The sequence below is a fragment of the Scyliorhinus canicula genome, unplaced genomic scaffold (assembly GCF_902713615.1).
Source record: "Scyliorhinus canicula unplaced genomic scaffold, sScyCan1.1, whole genome shotgun sequence".
NCBI lineage: Eukaryota > Metazoa > Chordata > Chondrichthyes > Carcharhiniformes > Scyliorhinidae > Scyliorhinus > Scyliorhinus canicula.
The window spans coordinates 386,737-405,382 of record NW_024055500.1 but is presented as its reverse complement, the minus strand read 5'-3'; the positions used below and the strand labels follow the sequence as shown (position 1 = coordinate 405,382).

The window sequence follows — 18,646 nt, the reverse complement described above, 5'->3', positions numbered from 1 at the left end:
TTATTCCCAACTGCAAAGACTGGGAGTGCTTTTTATCCCAACCACCATCAATAAGCCAGTCGAGCATCTCTATACTCACCAGTAGGATGTGCATTGGAATCTGGAATTGTGGGAAGAAAGGAAGTGGAGGAGGCCATTGGCCCTCCAGCCTATCCCGCCATTGAATGAGGCCATGGCCGATCACATTGGGAGGACCATGTACAACATCCTACCCGTGTGTGCGTGGGTTTCCTCCGGGTGCTCCGGTTTCCTCCCACAGTCCAAACGTGCAGGTTGGGTGGATTGGCCACGATAAATTAGTGTCCAAAATTCTATCATCTATGATTAACCTCGGACAAAAGTTCGGCCCAACATCGAGGGCCGAAGGGCCTGTTCTGTGCTGTATTTCTCTATCTATTCTCTACCTACGTGGGCGTGGCTGGTTCAGCCCAACATTTATCGCCCATCCCTTGTTGCCCCATCAGGGGGTGGGTGGTGAGCCGCCTTCTTGAGCTGCTGCAGTCCTTCGGGTGTAGGTACTCCCACTGTGCTGTTAGGGAGAGAGTTTCCCCAGCGACGGTTAAGGAACGGCCGATATGTTTCCCAGTCAGGGTGGGGCGTGACTGGGAGGGGGAGCCTCCAGGGGGTGGGGTTCCCAGGTATCTGCTGCCCTTGTCCTTCTAGATGGTGGTGGGCGTGGGTTTGGAAGGTGCTGCCTGAGGAGCCTTGGTGAGTTACACGGCTGTCCCTATTGTGGGGGATTCAGCGATGGTAACGCCATTGAATGGTCAAGGGGCGAGGGTTAGATCCTCTCTGGTAGGAGATACACTTAGAATTTACAGTGTAGAAGGAGGTCATTCGGCCCATCGAGTCTGCACCGGCTCTTGGAAAGAGCACCCTACCCAAGGTCAACACCTCCACCCTGTCCCCATAACCCAGTAACCCCACCCAACACTAAGGGCAATTTTGGACACTAAGGGCAATTTATCTCGGCCAATCCACCTAACCTGCACATCTTTGGACAGTGAGAGGAAACCGGAGTACCCGGAGGAAACCCACGCACACACGGGGAGGACGTGCAGACTCCGCACAGATAGTGACCCAAGCCGGAATCGAACCTGGGACCCTGGAGCTGTGAAGCGATTGTGCTATCCACAATGCAACCGTGGTCATTGCCTGGGGCTTGTGTGGCACGGATGTAACTTGCCGATTGTCAGCCCCAAGCCTGGATATTGTCCAGGTCTTGCTGCATTTGGAGACGGGCTGCTTCAGTATCTGAGGTTGGTACCCACTGGGGTATGGAGGAGAGAGAGGAGAAACTGTAACGATCCTGAGGCGGTTATTGATTAACGAGGGGGAGGGGGCGCGAAAGGTTACCGGGGGGGGGGGGGGGGGGGGGTGTGAGACGGGAATGTGGGGTTGAGGTGACAATCCAATTGGGCACGATCTTATCCAATGGCTTTGAGGGGCGGAGTGGCCTCCTGCTCCTTGTTGGGACGCAAGGATGGGAAGACTTCGGAGAAGTCGGAATTTTGAAAAAAAGAATGATTCGTTCGTGGGATGCGCCCAGCATTTACCGCCCGTCCCTAGCCAGGGACTGCCCCATCCCAAGGCCCAACGGCCCGTTTCTGGGCTGGAAGTCCAACGTCGCCCACTTCCTCGCCAGCCGTGCGAGCATTGGGATGGGCGGTGGAGGGGATTTTGGTTGCGTCGCCCTTTGACCCCCTTGGCCTTTGCCGGTTGGCTCGCTGCTGCCACCAGCTGGTCGGAGGTGGTGATGCAGGGGAGAATCAAACCGAAGCGATTTCCCACTGGCTGGTTTAGCAGGCAGTCACTTTCCCGGGGAGTGTATTAACGGGATTAAGGCGTTTACACCTCGAAGCATGCCCGCACTGTCCCGGGAACATATATTCAAAGCGAGGAAGGTGGAGAACAGCGATGCGGCACGGTAGCACAGTGGTTAGCACAATTGCCTCACAGCTCCAGGATCCCAGGTTCGATTCCCAGCTTGGGTCACTGTCTGTGCGGAGTCTGCACGTCCTCCCCGTGTGTGCGTGGGTTTCCTCCGGGTGCTCCGGTTTCCCCTCGGTGTTTTCACAGGCATTGGCTCCAGACACGGCCTCAATTTTACAATTCTTATTCTTGTTTTCAAATCCCTTCATCAAACCGGTCTCCCAATCAGTGTAACTGACTCCAAGCGATATGATCCTCACTATCCCTGTAACCTCCTCCAGCTCCTACACCCCTCCCTATCACTGTAACCTCCTCCAGCTCCTACATCCCTCCCTATCTCTGTAACCTCCTCCAGTCCCTACAACCCTCCCTATCACTGTAACCTCCTCCAGCCACCTACACCCCTCCCTATCCCTGTAACCTCCTCCAGCTCCTACACCCCTCCCTATCACTGTAACCTCCTCCAGCCCCTACAACCCTCCCTATCTCTGTAACCTCCTCCAGCCCCTACAACCCTCCCTATCTCTGTAACCTCCTCCAGCTCCTACATCCCTCCCTATCTCTGTAACCTCCTCCAGCCCCTACAACCCTCCCTCTCTCTGTAACCCCCTCCAGCCCCTACATCCCTCCCTATCTCTGTAACCTCCTCCAGCTCCTACACCCCTCCCTATCTCTGTAACCTCCTCCAACCCCCTACACCCCTCCCTATCTCTGTAACCTCCTCCAGCCACCTACACCCCTCCCTATCTCTGTAACGTCCTCCAGCCCCTACAACCCTCCCTATCTCTGTAACCTCCTCCAGCCCCTACATCCCTCCCTATCTCTGTAACCTCCAGCCCCTACAACCCTCCCTATCTCTGTAACCTCCTCCAGCTCCTCCATCCCTCCCTATCTCTGTAACCTCCTCCAGCCCCTACAACCCTCCCTATCTCTGTAACCTCCTCCAGCCCCTACATCTCTCCCTATCTCTGTAATCTCCTCCAGCCCCTACAACCCTCCCTATCTCTGTAACCTCCTCCAGCCCCTACAACCCTCCCTATCTTTAACCTCCTCCAGCCCCGACAACCCTCCCTATCTCTGTAACCTCCTCCAGCCCCTACACCCCTCCCTATCTCTGTAACCTCCTCCAGCCCCTACACCCCTCCCTATCTCCGTAACCTCCTCCAGCCCCTACAGCCCTCCCTATCTCTGTAACCTCCTCCAGCCCCCTACACCCCTCCCTATCTCCGTAACCTGCTCCAGCCCCGACACCCCTCCCTATCTCTGTAACCCCCTCCAGCCCCCTACAACCCTCCCTATCTCTGTAACCTCCTCCAGCCCCTACAACCCTCCCTATCTCTGTAACCTCCTCCAGCCCCGACACCCCTCCCTATCTCCGTAACCTCCTCCAGCCCCTACAACCCTCCCTCTCTCTGTAACCTCCTCCAGCTCCTACATCCCTCCCTATCTCTGTAACCTCCTCCAGCCCCTACACCCCTCCCTATCTCTGTAACCTCCTCCAGCCCCGACAACACTCCCTATCTCTGTAACCCCCTCCAGCCCCCTACACCCCTCCCTATCTCTGTAACCTCCTCCAGCCCCCTACACCCCTCCCTATCTCTGTAACCTTCTCCAGCCCCTACACCCCTCCCTATCTCTGTAACCTCCTCCAGCTCCTACAACCATCCCTATCTCTGTAACCTCCTCCAGCTCCTACAACCCTCCCTATCTATGTAACCTCCTCCAGCCACCTACACCCCTCCCTATCTCCATAACCTCCTCCAGCTCCTACAACCCTCCCCATCTCCGTAACCTCCTCCAGCCCCTACAACCCTCCCTATCTCTGCAGCCTCCTCCAGCCCCTACACCCTCCCTATCTCTGTGACCTCCTCCAGTCCCTACAACCCTCTCTATCTCTGCAACCTCCTCCAGTCCCTACAACCCTCTCTATCTCTGCAACCTCCTCCAGCACCTACACCCCTCCCTATCTCTGTAACCTCCTCCAGCCCCCTACAACCCTCCCTATCTCTGCAACCTCCTCCAGTCCCTACAACCCTCCCTATCTCTGCAACCTCCTCCAGTCCTCCTCAAAATCTCCAATTCTGCCCCCCTTCAATTCCAGCCCCCCTTGCATCCCCCAATACCCATCGCCCCACCATTGGCGGCCCTGCCTTCAGTTATCTGGTGGGGGTCGCAAGCTTCCTCATTCCTTCCGTAAACCTCTCCACCCCTCTCTCTCTCTCTCTCCCCTCCTTTAAGCTGCTCCTTGAGACCTCCCTCTTTGACCCAGCTTTTGACCTCCGACCCCAAACGGCACCTCATGAGGCTCAGGGCCCAATTCTGTTTGGTGACCAGCTCCTGTGAGGCATGATGGGATATTTTGGCCATGGTCAAAGATGCTGTGCGAACTGACGTTCCCAGAGGATGCTGGGATCTCCTCAGTGGGGTTGCCGGAGAGGGAGTTTGCAAGGAAATTTCTGTGCAAGGAGACAAGCGGGGATAATGCCCAAAGACCCTTCCAGAGACTCGAGTCCTATATTCCAGGCCCCAGAGAGCGCCACGCTGCTGGGAAATGCCACCTTTGGAGATGCGAGCTTCAACCCAGGCCTTGTTTGCTCTCTAATGTCCTTTAGAACAAAGAACAAAGAAAGGTACAGAACAGGAACAGGTCCTTCGGCCCTCCAACCCTGTGCCAACCATGCTGCCCGTATAAACTAAAATCTTCCACACTTCCGGGATCCCGTATCCCTCTATTCCCATTCTATTCATGTATTTGTCAAGATGCCCCTTAAACATCACTATCGTCCCTACTTCCACCACCTCCTCCGGCAGCGAGTTCCAGGCACCCACTACCCTCTGTGTAAAAAAACCTGCCTCGTACATCTCCTCTAAACCTTGCCCCTCGCACCTTAAACCTATGCCCCCTAGTAATTGACCCCTCTCCCCTGGGGAAAAGCCTCTGACTATCCACTCTGTCTACGCCCCTCATAATTTTGTAGACCTCTATCAGGTCGCCCCTCAACCTCCGTCGCTCCAGTGAGAACAAACCGAGTTTATTCAACCTCACCTCATAGCTAATGCCCTCCATACCAGGCAACATCCTGGTAAATCTCTTCTGCACCCTCTCTAAATCCTCCACATCCTTCTGGTAGTGTGGCGCCCAGAATTGAACACTATACTCCCAAGTGTGGCCTAACTAAGGTTCTATACAGCTGCAACATGACTTGCCAATTCTTATACTCAACGCCCCGGCCAATGAAGGCAAGCATGCCGTATGCCTTCTTGACTACCTTCTACACCCGTGTTGCCCCTTTCAGTGACCTGTGGACCTGTACAGAGGTGGAAATCTGCCGTCCTTACCCGGTCTGGCCGACTTGTGACCCCAGACCCACGCAGCGATGTGGTTGACTCTCAAATGCCTTTCGAAATGGAGGGCAGTTCGCGAAGTGGCAATAAATGCTAGCCCAGCCAGCCGCTCCGACATCCCATAAATGAATAACATTTTAAAAATCGCCTCATCTGGGCCACAATTTGGAGAGGAGTGGACCTCATTGGGTGCGAACTGGGTAGAGAAATCTCGAAAACACTGACCTCCCTTTTAAGCACCGCAGCGATTCGACCTTGTGGAAGGGAAATTAACGAGTTGCCAACTTAGAAGTATGCTGGGAAATGATTGAGCGTAGTTCAACACTGCTTTTGGACTAAAATAAGTAGGTCAGGTAACATAAATGAAATACTGCTTAATATTCTGGGCTCGGCCTTATTATGAAAACACATTGTCCTCCGAACGATAACAAAATGTGTACTCGAGTTGTTTTTAGCCAAGAACAAGAACATACGTACTACGTATTTCATCTTCCGTACTTTCCAAGGTCTATTTAATATAAAAATGGCTGGTTACTTCAAGCTGATATTTCAGACTATAAAGATCTGCATTCTTCAATTGAATCTCAGAGTGTTGTGGAATGGCTATGCAGCCGGAACACTCTCTGCAAATATATCTGTGTAAATAAATTTCCTTAAATCGAACCTCGAGGAATTTGTCTGTATTATAATTTCCACCACAGACCTGACCGTCCCTCACGTTTCCCGGTTTTTCTGCTTCCTCCCACAGCTCAGCATCTTTTTCCCCATCGTCTTCTGCCTCTGCACCATCTTCCTGGTGGCAGTGCCCCTCTACAGCGACACCATCAACTCCCTGATTGGCGTAGGCATCGCCCTGTCTGGGGTGCCATTCTACCTGCTGGGGGTCCACCTGCCCGAACACAAGAGGCCAAAGTTCCTACGCACACTATTAGGTAAGAAAATAATGCAGCTTGCATTTAAACTGCACCGTCACTGTGTACAGCTCAGTTCTCTATATCACACAGGGAGCACCGTGTACAGTTCCGGTCTCTATATCACACAGGGAGCTCCGTGTACAGTCCCGGTCTCTATATCACACAGGGGGCTCCGTGTACAGTTCCAGTCTCCGTATCACACAGGGAGCTCCGTGTACAGCTCAGTTCTGTATATCACACAGGGAGCTCCGTGTACAGTCCCGGTCTCTATATCACACAGGGAGCTCCGTGTACAGTCCCGGTCTCTATATCACACAGGGAGCTCCATGTACAGTCCCGGTCTCTATATCACACAGGGAGCTCCGTGTACAGCTCAGTTCTGTATATCACACAGGGAGATCCGTGTACAGTCCCGGTCTCTATATCACACAGGGAGCTCCGTGTACAGCTCAGTTCTCTATATCACACAGGGAGCTCCGTGTACAGCTCAGTTCTCTATATCACACAGGGAGCTCCGTGTACAGTCCCGGTCTCTATATCACACAGGGAGCTCCGTGTACAGTCCCGGTCTCTATATCACACAGGGAGCTCCGTGTACAGTCCCGGTCTCTATATCACACAGGGAGCTCCGTGTACAGCTCAGTTCTCTATATCACACAGGGAGCTCCGTGTACAGTTCCGGTCTCTATATCACACTGGGAGCACCGTGTACAGTTCCGGTCTCCGTATCACACAGGGAGCTCCGTGTACAGCTCAGTTCTCTATATCACACAGGGAGCACCGTGTACAGTTCCGGTCTCCATATCACACTGGGAGCACCGTGTACAGTTCCGGTCTCCGTGTCACACAGGGAGCTCCGTGTACAGCTCAGTTCTCTATATCACACTGGGATCTCCGTGTACAGCTCAGTTCTCTATATCACACAGGGAGCTCCGTGTACAGTCCCGGTCTCCGTATCACACAGGGAGCTCCGTGTACAGTCCCGGTCTCTATATCACACAAGGAGCTCCGTGTACAGTTCAGTTCTCTATATCACACAGGGAGCTCCGTGTACAGCTCAGTTCTCTATATCACACAGGGAGCTCCGTGTACAGTCCCGGTCTCTATATCACACAGGGAGCTCCGTGTACAGCTCAGTTCTCTATATCACACTGGGAGCTCCGTGTACAGTTCCGGTCTCTATATCACACAGGGAGCACCGTGTACAGTCCCGGTCTCTATATCACACAGGGATCTCCGTGTACAGCTCAGTTCTCTATATCACACTGGGAGCACCGTGTACAGTTCCGGTCTCTCTATCACACAGGTAGCACCGTGTACAGTTCCGGTCTCCGTATCACACAGGGAGCTCCGTGTACAGCTCAGTTCTCTATATCACACAGGGAGCACCGTGTACAGTTCCGGTCTCCATATCACACTGGGAGCACCGTGTACAGTTCCGGTCTCCGTGTCACACAGGGAGCTCCGTGTACAGCTCAGTTCTCTATATCACACTGGGATCTCCGTGTACAGCTCAGTTCTCTATATCACACAGGGAGCTCCGTGTACAGTCCCGGTCTCCGTATCACACAGGGAGCTCCGTGTACAGTCCCGGTCTCTATATCACACAAGGAGCTCCGTGTACAGCTCAGTTCTCTATATCACACAGGGAGCTCCGTGTACAGCTCAGTTCTCTATATCACACAGGGAGCTCCGTGTACAGTCCCGGTCTCTATATCACACAGGGAGCTCCGTGTACAGTTCCGGTCTCTATATCACACAGGGAGCACCGTGTACAGTCCCGGTCTCTATATCACACAGGGATCTCCGTGTACAGCTCAGTTCTCTATATCACACTGGGAGCACCGTGTACAGTTCCGGTCTCTCTATCACACAGGTAGCACCGTGTACAGTTCCGGTCTCTATATCACACAGGGAGCACCGTGTTCAGTCCCGGTCTCTATATCATACAGGGAGCTCCGTGTACAGTCCCGGTCTCCGTATCACACAGGGAGCTGCGTGTACAGTCCCGGTCTCTATATGACACAGGGAGCTCCGTGTACAGCTCAGTTCTCTATATCACACTGGGAGCTCCGTGTACAGTTCCGGTCTCTATATCACACAGGGGGCTCCATGTACAGTCCCGGTCTCTATATCACACAGGGAGCTCAGTGTACAGTCCCGGTCTCTATATCACACAGGGAGCTCCGTGTACAGTCCCGGTCTCTATATCACACAGGGAGCTCCGTGTACAGTTCCAGTCTCTATATCACACAGGGAGCTCCGTGTACAGCTCAGTTCTCTATATCACACAGGGAGCTCCGTGTACAGTCCCGGTCTCTATATCACACAGGGAGCTCCGTGTACAGTCCCGGTCTCTATATCACACAGGGAGCTCCGTGTACAGCTCAGTTCTCTATATCACACAGGGAGCTCCGTGTACAGCTCAGTTCTCTATATCACACAGGGAGCACCGTGTACAGTCCCGGTCTCTATATCACACTGGGAGCACCGTTTACAGTCCCGGTCTCCGTATCACACTGGGAGCACTGTGTACAGTTCCGGTCTCCGTATCACACTGGGAGCACCGTGTACAGCTCAGTTCTCTATATCACACAGGGAGCACCGTGTGCAGTTCCGGTCTCCATATCACACTGGGAGCACCGTGTACAGTTCCGGTCTCCGTATCACACAGGGAGCTCAGTGTACAGCTCAGTTCTCTATATCACACTGGGAGCTCCGTGTACAGCTCAGTTCTCTATATCACACAGGGAGCTCCGTGTACAGTCCCGGTCTCTATATCACACAGGGAGCTCCGTGTACAGCTCAGTTCTCTATATCACACTGGGAGCTCCGTGTACAGTTCCGGTCTCTATATCACACAGGGAGCACTGTGTACAGTCCCGGTCTCTATATCACACAGGGAGCTCCGTGTACAGCTCAGTTCTCTATATCACACTGGGAGCACCGTGTACAGTTCCGGTCTCTCTATCACACAGGGAGCACCGTGTACAGTTCCGGTCTCTATATCACACAGGGAGCACCGTGTTCAGTCCCGGTCTCTATATCATACAGGGAGCTCCGTGTACAGTCCCGGTCTCCGTATCACACAGGGAGTTGCGTGTACAGTCCCGGTCTCTATATCACACAGGGAGCTCCGTGTACAGCTCAGTTCTCTATATCACACTGGGAGCTCCGTGTACAGTTCCGGTCTCTATATCACACAGGGAGCTCCGTGTACAGTTCCAGTCTCTATATCACACAGGGGGCTCCGTGTACAGTTCCGGTCTCTATATCACACAGGGAGCTCCGTGTACAGCTCAGTTCTCTATATCACACAGGGAGCTCCGTGTACAGTTCCGGTCTCTTTATCACACAGGGAGCTCCGTGTACTGTTCCGGTCTCTATATCACACAGGGAGCTCCGTGTACAACTCAGTTCTCTATATCACACTGGGAGCTCCGTGTACAGTCCCGGTCTCTATATCACACTGGGAGCACTGTGTACAGTTCCGGTCTCCGTATCACACAGGGAGCTCCGTGTACAGTTCCGGTGTCTATATCACACAGGGAGCACCGTGTACAGTCCCGGTCTCTATATCACACAGGGAGCTCAGTGTACAGTTCCGGTCTCTATATCACACAGGGAGCTCCGTGTACAGTTCCGGTCTCTATATCACACAGGGAGCACCGTGTACAGTTCCGGTCTCCGTATCACACAGGGTGCTCCGTGTACAGCTCAGTTCTCTATATCACACAGGGAGCACCGTGTACAGTTCCGGTCTCCGTATCACACAGGGAGCTCCGTGTACAGCTCAGTTCTGTATATCACACAGGGAGCTCCGTGTACAGTCCCAGTCTCTATATCACACAGGGAGCTCCGTGTACAGTCCCGGTCTCTATATCACACAGGGAGCTCCGTGTACAGTCCCGGTCTCTATATCACACAGGGAGCTCCGTGTACAGTCCCGGTCTCTATATCACACAGGGAGCTCCGTGTACAGTTCCGGTCTCTATATCACACAGGGAGCTCCGTGTACAGCTCAGTTCTCTATATCACACAGGGAGCTCCGTGTACAGCTCAGTTCTCTATATCACACAGGGAGCTCCGTGTACAGTCCCGGTCTCTGTATCACACTGGGAGCTCCTCGTACAGCTCAGTTCTCTATATCACACAGGGAGCTCCGTGTACAGTCCCGGTCTCTATATCACACTGGGAGCTCCTCGTACAGCTCAGTTCTCTATATCACACAGGGAGCTCCGTGTACAGTCCCGGTCTCTATATCACACAGGGAGCTCCGTGTACAGTTCCGGTCTCTATATCACACAGGGAGCACCGTGTACAGCTCAGTTCTCTATATCACACAGGGAGCTCCGTGTACAGTCCCGGTCTCCGTATCACACAGGGAGCTCCGTGTACAGTCCCGGTCTCTATATCACACAGGGTGCTCCGTGTACAGTCCCGGTCTCCGTATCACACTGGGAGCACCGTGTACAGTTCCAGTCTCCCATTGGGATTGTGTACAGTGGGAGTGAACGGGAAGGGGTTTGGGTCCATTGGGATTGTGTACAGTGGGAATGAACGGGAAGGGGTTTGGGTCCATTGGGAGTGTGTAGAGTGGGAGTGAACGGGAAGGGGTTTGGGTCCATTGGGATTGTGTAGAGTGGGAGTGAACGGGAAGGGGTTTGGGTCCATTGGGATTGTGTATAGTGGGAGTGAACGGGAAGGGGTTTGGGTCCATTGGGATAGTGTATAGTGGGAGTGAATGTGACACGTGATTGTGACAAACAGATTATTTAATATCCGTTACCTCTCTCTATCCCCTGCAGCCAACTTTACGAGGTACACTCAGTTGATCTGCTACTGTGTCCTGACTGAGATGGACATTGCGGACGATCAGAACGTTCAGGAGACGAAGTCGCACTGAATGAACAACCAGACCAGATCCAGCGTCATTGATTCCTCCTCCGCCCACTTTGCCCGGTTATTATTGGCAACGAGTGGAGCTGTGCAGAAGTGTGTCAACGTGCCTGAGGCCTAGAGGGTAGGCTTTCGTCCCTGGGCCACACAACGAGCCACGGGGCGGACAAAATAATCACCAAAGACGGATTTGAATGTATTAGGATTGATTTTTTTTTTTAGGAGCTGTGCATCGTGAATCTTTTTACACTGTTGTTATGTCGAATTTACAGGCGGTTACACTGGATCGGCTATGCCCTTTGACCTCTCCCGCCATCTTCACCGGTTTACACCTATAGACAATGAAGGAGCTGGGTCTTGGCCGTGTCGCTCTTCCGCACCCAATCGGATCGGTTGATGTTGAGGAGCCTGTTAAGCAGAAGCAAAGACGTGATTGGCTGCTTCCTTTCAGGCCTAATTGAGATTTCTTTCGGGTCACGTTTGGAGCCCGGAATGTTCCGGGAGCCCCGGGAGGAGGCCATTCAGCCCCTCCCGACTGCCTCGGCTTCACCTTTCTCGATTAAACATGGCCTCCCACCTCGGACTTTTCTCAACCGAATTACCCTCAGAGGAAGGTTTCCCCCAGATTCTCCACACACTCCACACACTCTTGGGGAGAAATGGTGGAAGCCGCCTCGCCCCACTTCTCTCCTCCGGCCGCTCAACCCCACATCTCTCGCTCTCCCTCCCTCCTCTCCCTCTCTCTTCTCACATCTCATCCCAGACTCTCCCATCTCCACCTCCCTCCTCTCATCGTCTCCTCCTCCCCTCCTCTCCCAATCCCCCCATCGCTTCCTCCACTCCCCCCAGCTCTCCCCACCACCTCCGTCCCCTCCTCCCTTCTCTGCTCCTCTCATCATCCCCTCCTCCCTTCCACTCCCCACCATCTCTACTCTCCCTTTTCCCAATACCCCCCCATTTCCCATCCCTCTTTCACCCCCCCTCCCCCCCACTCTTCCTTTCTCCCCAATCCTGTCAAAAGCTCAGAGACGGTTTCGAGATCACCCTTTCCCTCACACCCCCCCCCCCCCCCCCCCACACCCCCCCCCCACTCCAGAGCCAGGTTTCCTGGAGATAAAAGACGGGAAGGGGCCGGGAGATAATTGCAAAGTCCGATGATAGGAATACCGACGAACTCCATCCCACCTTCCGCTGCGCGCTCAACTCCCGGCGGGGGCTTTGCTCGCGAGGGACTTGTGCCTCCACTCCCTCCGCCCCCCCCCCCCTCACTCGGGGATGGGAAGAACCCCTCCCTCCCTGCCAAGCCCAGAATATCTGCAGCCTCCTCACTCCTCCCTCTGGCGTTTGTCCCGTTTGGGACACTGAGGAACATCCTGACACCCCCCCCCCCCCCCCCCCCCCCCCCCCCGGGGACCATGTCCGTCCGCCGCCAGGCCGAGCCAACTTCGGCCCAAGTGCAATTGAACTCCCAATGACCCTCCCCAGACCGGGTATACCGAACCGCGACGGAGCGTTGTGACCCGGGAGGAGAACGCCATAGCGGCAGCGGGAATACACAGTCCACCCTGCGTTACCTGCGCAAAACAGGCCAGCCCTTCACTGCCAGCAGACCATCGAGCAGGCAACAGCAAATAATTTGAAATGCGGGTTTAACAATGAGACAAATAAAAATGTTGGTCAGGCCCCCTCGCATATCATTTCTCAGAGGTGTCGGTCCCAGCAGGCTGGCTCATTCTGTTGGAGCGATCGTGCGGTCTGACAGGAAACAGCAGGTGGAGGCATCGGAGACTTTCTCGGATCGGACGTGGCGTGCCCCAGGGATCTGTACTGGGAATACAGCACTTCAGAACAGGAGGTACAGCACGGGGTTAGATACAGAGTAAAGCTCCCTCTACACTGTCCCCATCAAACACTCGCAGGACAGGTACAGCACGGGGTTAGATACAGAGTAAAGCTCCCTCTACACTGTCCCCATCAAACACTCGCAGAACAGGTACAGCACGGGGTTAGATACAGAGTAAAGCTCCCTCTACACTGTCCCCATCAAACACTCCCAGGACAGGTACAGCACGGGGTTAGATACAGAGTAATGCTCCCTCTACACTGTCCCCATCAAACACTCCCAGGGCAGGTACAGCACGGGGTTAGATACAGAGTAAAGCTCCCTCTACACTGTCCCCATCAAACACTCCCAGGACAGGTACAGCACGGGGTTAGATACAGAGTAAAGCTCCCTCTACACTGTCCCCATCAAACATTCCCAGGACAGGTACAGCATGGGGTTAAATACAGAGTAAAACTCCCTCTACACTGACCCCATCAAACACTCCCAGGACAGGTACAGCTCGGGGTTAGATATAGAGTAAAACTCCCTCTACACTGACCCCATCAAACACTCCCAGGACAGGTACAGCACGGGGTTAGATACAGAGTAAAGCTCCCTCTACACTGTCCCCAACAAACACTCCCAGGACAGGTACAGCACGGGGTTAGATACAGAGTAAAGCTCCCTCTACACTGTCCCCATCAAACACTCCCAGGACAGGTACAGCACGGGGTTAGATACAGGGTAAAGCTCACTCTACACTGTCCCCAACAAACCCTCCCAGGACAGGTACAGCACGGGGTTAGATACAGAGTAAAGCTCCCTCTACACTGTCCCCATCAAACAGTCCCAGGACAGGTACAGCACGGGGTTAGATACAGAGTAAAGCTCCATCTACACTGTCCCCATCAAACACTCCCAGGACAGGTACAGCACGGGGTTAGATACAGAGTAAAGCTCCCTCTACACAGTCCCCATCAAACACTCCCAGGACAGGTACAGCACGGGGTTAGATACAGAGTAAAGCTCCCCCCACACTGTCCCCATCAAACACTCCCAGGACAGGTACAGCACGGGGTTAGATACAGAGTAAAGCTCCCTCTACACTGTCCCCATCAAACAGTCCCAGGACAGGTACAGCACGGGGTTAGATACAGAGTAAAGCTCCATCTACACTGTCCCCATCAAACACTCCCAGGACAGGTACAGCACGGGGTTAGATACAGAGTAAAGCTCCCTCTACACAGTCCCCATCAAACACTCCCAGGACAGGTACAGCACGGGGTTAGATACAGAGTAAAGCTCCCCCCACACTGTCCCCATCAAACACTCCCAGGACAGGTACAGCACGGGGTTAGATACAGAGTAAAGCTCCCTCTACACTGTCCCCGTCAAACACTCCCAGGACAGGTACAGCACGGGGTTAGATACAGAGTAAAGCTCTCTCTACACTGTCCCCATCAAACACTCCCAGCACAGGGTTATATAAACAGTAAAGCTCCCTCTACACTGTCCCCATCAAACACTCCCAGGACAGGTACAGCACGGGGTTAGATACAGAGTAAAGCTCCCTCTACACTGTCCCCATCAAACACTCCCAGGACAGGTACAGCACGGGGTTAGATACAGAGTAAAGCTCCCTCTACACTGTCCCCATCAAACACTCCCAGGACAGGTACAGCACGGGGTTAGATACAGAGTAAAGCTTCCTCTACACTGACCCCATCAAACACTCCCAGGACAGGTACAGCACGGGGTTAGATACAGAGTAAAGCTTCCTCTACACTGTCCCCATCAAACACTCCCAGGACAGGTACAGCACGGGGTTAGATACAGAGTAAAGCTCCCTCTCCACTGTCCCCATCAAACACTCCCAGGACAGGTACAGCACGGGGTTAGATACAGAGTAAAGCTCCCTCTACACTGACCTCATCAAACACTCCCAGGACAGGTACAGCACGGGGTTAGATACAGAGTAAAGCTCCCTCTACACTGTCCCCATCAAACACTCCCAGGACAGGTACAGCACGGGGTTAGATACAGAGTAAAGCTCCCTCTACACTGTCCCCATCAAACACTCCCAGGACAGGTACAGCACGGGGTTAGATACAGAGTAAAGCTCCCTCTACACTGTCCCCATCAAACACTCCCAGGACAGGTACAGCACGGGGTTAGATACAGAGTAAAGCTCCCTCTACACTGTCCCCATCAAACACTCCCAGGACAGGTACAGCACGGGGTTAGATACAGAGTAAGGCTCCCTCTACACTGTCCCCACCAAACACTCCCAGGACAGTTACAGCATGGGGTTCGATACAGAGTAAAGCTCCCTCTGTGGATGGTAGCCACTGCACTGCCCTCATCTCCACACTTGATCACCTCCTTGAAAAATTCAATCTAATTTGTTCGAAATGACAAAGCCATGCCAACTATCCCCGGCTAATCCTGGAGCTGATCCCGTCTGAGGACAGGAAGGGCAAGAAACCTCAGCACATTCAGAAAGTACTTGACTCTTTCCAGATCAGAGTAGTGTAGAGCAATCGTATCGTCTCCATCGTCCAGGATGACCATAGCCTGCTTCCCCCTTTGAGGGGGCGAGTTGACTGATGGTGATTTTACCTGCGGATCACCACACCTCAGGCGAGGAGCAAGATTATTATCCGTTTGAGGAGGCAGTGCCTCTGTGGAAAGCCTCGGCCGGTGTGGGAATTGAACTCACATCAGCTCAGCATCATGAACCAGCCAACTGAGCTAAAGCGGAAGACCAGGTCGGAGTATCTCACCTGGGATGTAGGCGTTGAGCAGGTTCGGTATGGCACCTAAGTCGGGGGCAGACCTCGCTGCCCATGTGACCGGTTTGGGCCAATCATGCTGCACCTCATGAACTCTGACCCTGATGACCTTTGTTGCCAATTCTGCAATGGAGATGCCAATCACGTTGCCCTTCTTAATATTGAGTGGTGTTGCTTTTTCAGAGTCGCCAGGAATCAGCTGATACCACCGCAAGGTTCAACCGGATATTGATCAAAGAGCCAAGCACCAGTCAGTTAGTTCAAGTTCAATAATGGTTTATTTACCCACAAGATTACCTCACACATGCACCATAAAAACACTACAAGCTAAACTACACCTAACACTTTGACAACCTGTACTTAACGTCAGGCACCCGGCTTTGGCAGAGGGACGAGGCCTTTGTTCGGATCTGGAGTGGCTGGGTCGGGAGGAGTAACTTCGGTTCTGCTGGGCTCGTCCGCCTGGTAGCGACCGTTGATCTTGAACTTGCTTCTGGACGTGGAGCTGCAGTTGGCTTCAGGTGTAGGCCGGGCTGAAGAGTGGCGGTGTGCCAGGGCCAAAAGAGACCGAACACGTGGCAGCGTCTCTCTTTATTCTTCTGGGGTTTCGCGCTCTTTTGGGTGGTCCTTAGCTTTGGACCCAATAATTCGGCAGGCTTCGATTACGGCCTTCGATTTGAGCCAATAAAGGGGCGGGTGCCTTGATGGCTGGGCGTGTCCTGAGCGGTCAATGACCGTGGCTGTTTGGGCTTCCTGGGTGAAGGGAGTGGTGCCAATGTGTCTGGAATTGCATCTGATACCTGAGTACCAGCCCTTCTGGGCAAATGGGCCATTACAATGCACATCTTGAGATCGTGGGGTCTACGTTCATAGATCATTGAAAGTTGCCACTCCAGTGGATAGAGCTGTGAAGAAGGCCCATGGTGTGCTAGCGTTCATTAGCAGAGGGATTGAATTTAAGAGCCGTGAGGTGATGATGCAGCTGTACAAAACCTTGGTCAGGCCGCATTTGGAGTACTGTGTGCAGTTCTGGTCGCCTCATTTTAGGAAGGATGGGGAAGCTTTGGAAAAGGTGCAAAGGAGATTTACCAGGATGTTGCCCGGAATGGAGAGTAGGACTTACAAGGAAAGGTTGAGGGTGCTCAGCCTTTTCTCATTAGAACAGAGAAGGATGAGGGGCGACTTGATAGAGGTTTATAAGCTGATCAGGGAATGAGATAGAGTGGACAGTCAGAGACTTTTTCCCCGGGTGGAACAAACCATTACAAGGGGACATAAATTTAAAGTGAATGGTGGAAGATAGAGGGGGGATGTCAGAGGTAGGTTCTTTACCCAGAGAGTAGTGGGGGCATGGAATGCACTGCCTGTGGAAGTAGTTGAGTCGGAAACATTAGGGACCTTCAAGCGGCTATTGGATAGGTACATGGATTACAGTAGAATGAGGGAGTGTCGATTAATTTGTTCTTAAACTAGGACAAAAGTTGGCACAACATTGTGGGCCGAAGGGACTGTTCTGTGCTGTATTTTTCTATGTTCTATGTTCTAAATCGGCTCGGGGTTTCGATACTGTTTGGTTCACTGTTACCAAATGTACATTTAGCCTCTGGGTTTCCTGAATCCTGTATTGGCCATATTTCCCATGAGTCTTTGCAAAGTATCCATGTTTTCTTTGAAAGTGGCCATCCCAGATGGCTACACCTTTCATCCCCTCCCCCACACATAATCAAGAATCTATGCTTCCACCGCCTTCTGAGGAAGAGAGTTCCACAGGCTCACAACCGTCTGAGGGAAAAGGTTGCCCCTCATCTCTGTCATCCGGCGGGGCAGTGGCAAGGTGCCAGTGGGAGTGCCACCTGCCCAGAGTTCGGCTACCCAGAGGCCCCCCCCCACCCCCCCCTCTGCAAGATGGCGTTACGCCAGGTCCACATTTGAGGCCCAAGGCCTCATTTAAATATGCCAATCAGGATCTTGCCCAGTGATGGCGAGGCCCAGATCGTGACACCTCGCGAGATCTCGCAAGACAAGATCTTTGCAGCACGGTAACATTGTGGATAGCACAATTGCTTCACAGCTCCAGGGTCCCAGGCTCGATTCCGGCTTGAGTCACTGTCTGTGCGGAGTCTGCACATCCTCCGCATGTGTGCGTGGGTTTCCTCCGGGTGCTCCAGTTTCCTCCCATAGTCCAAAGATGTGCAGGTTAGGTAGATTGGCATGATAAATTGCTCTTAGTGTCCAAAATTGCCCTTAGTGTTGGGTTGGGGTTACTGGGTTATGGGGATAGGGTGGAGGTGTTGACCTTGTGTAGGTGCTCTTTCCAAGAGTCGGTGCAGACTTGATGGGCCGAATGGCCTCCTTCTGCACTGTAAATTCTATGATAAGACATTTCCGAGCTGATGGAACCATCAATTCACGAGACACGTGCTGTCAGATATGAACAATGGTTTTAATCTACTTACTACAGAGCCAGCCTGTTACCCGTTGAACTCTCGATGAACTACAGGCTGGCTCTGGACAAGGGTATTTATACAGCAGTCTAGGGGGCGGAGTCGTGGGCAGAGCCAAGGGTGGAGCCCTGTACAAACTCCTGAGCATTCCCAGAGTTACTCCCCCTAGTGGTCGGATAACGCTACTGCGCTTACAATAGTACAATAGTAAATACAGTGTGAATTACTGAGTGACATTCACCACACGAGCATCGCGTATCTCGCGAAAATAAACAGCCTCGTCGCATCGCCTAGTTGGGTGAGGCAAGTCCATTACATCAGGATACAGCAGAATCGGAGACTTGGGCGGAGAGATGGCAGATGGAGTTTAATCCGGACAAATGTGAGGTAATGCATTTTGGAAGGTCTAATGCAGGTAGGGAATATACAGTGAATGGTAGAACCCTCAAGCGTATTGACAGTCGGAGAGATCGAGGTGTACAGGTCCACAGGTCA

The 18,646-nt window shown here is 53.1% G+C and overlaps 1 protein-coding gene across 1 annotated transcript in view; it reads left to right on the top strand.

Moving 5' to 3' along the window:
• Window positions 1-11,888, top strand: part of LOC119960461 (Y+L amino acid transporter 1-like) — a 14,632-nt gene extending 2,744 nt beyond the window's left edge. The window contains exons 3-4 of the mRNA XM_038788181.1: window positions 6,026-6,209; window positions 11,000-11,888. Of these exons, the coding sequence (XP_038644109.1) occupies window positions 6,026-6,209; window positions 11,000-11,097 (282 nt within the window). The 3' untranslated portion in view covers window positions 11,098-11,888. The remainder of the gene's footprint in view (window positions 1-6,025; window positions 6,210-10,999) is intronic.
• The last annotated feature ends 6,758 nt before the right edge of the window (window positions 11,889-18,646 follow it).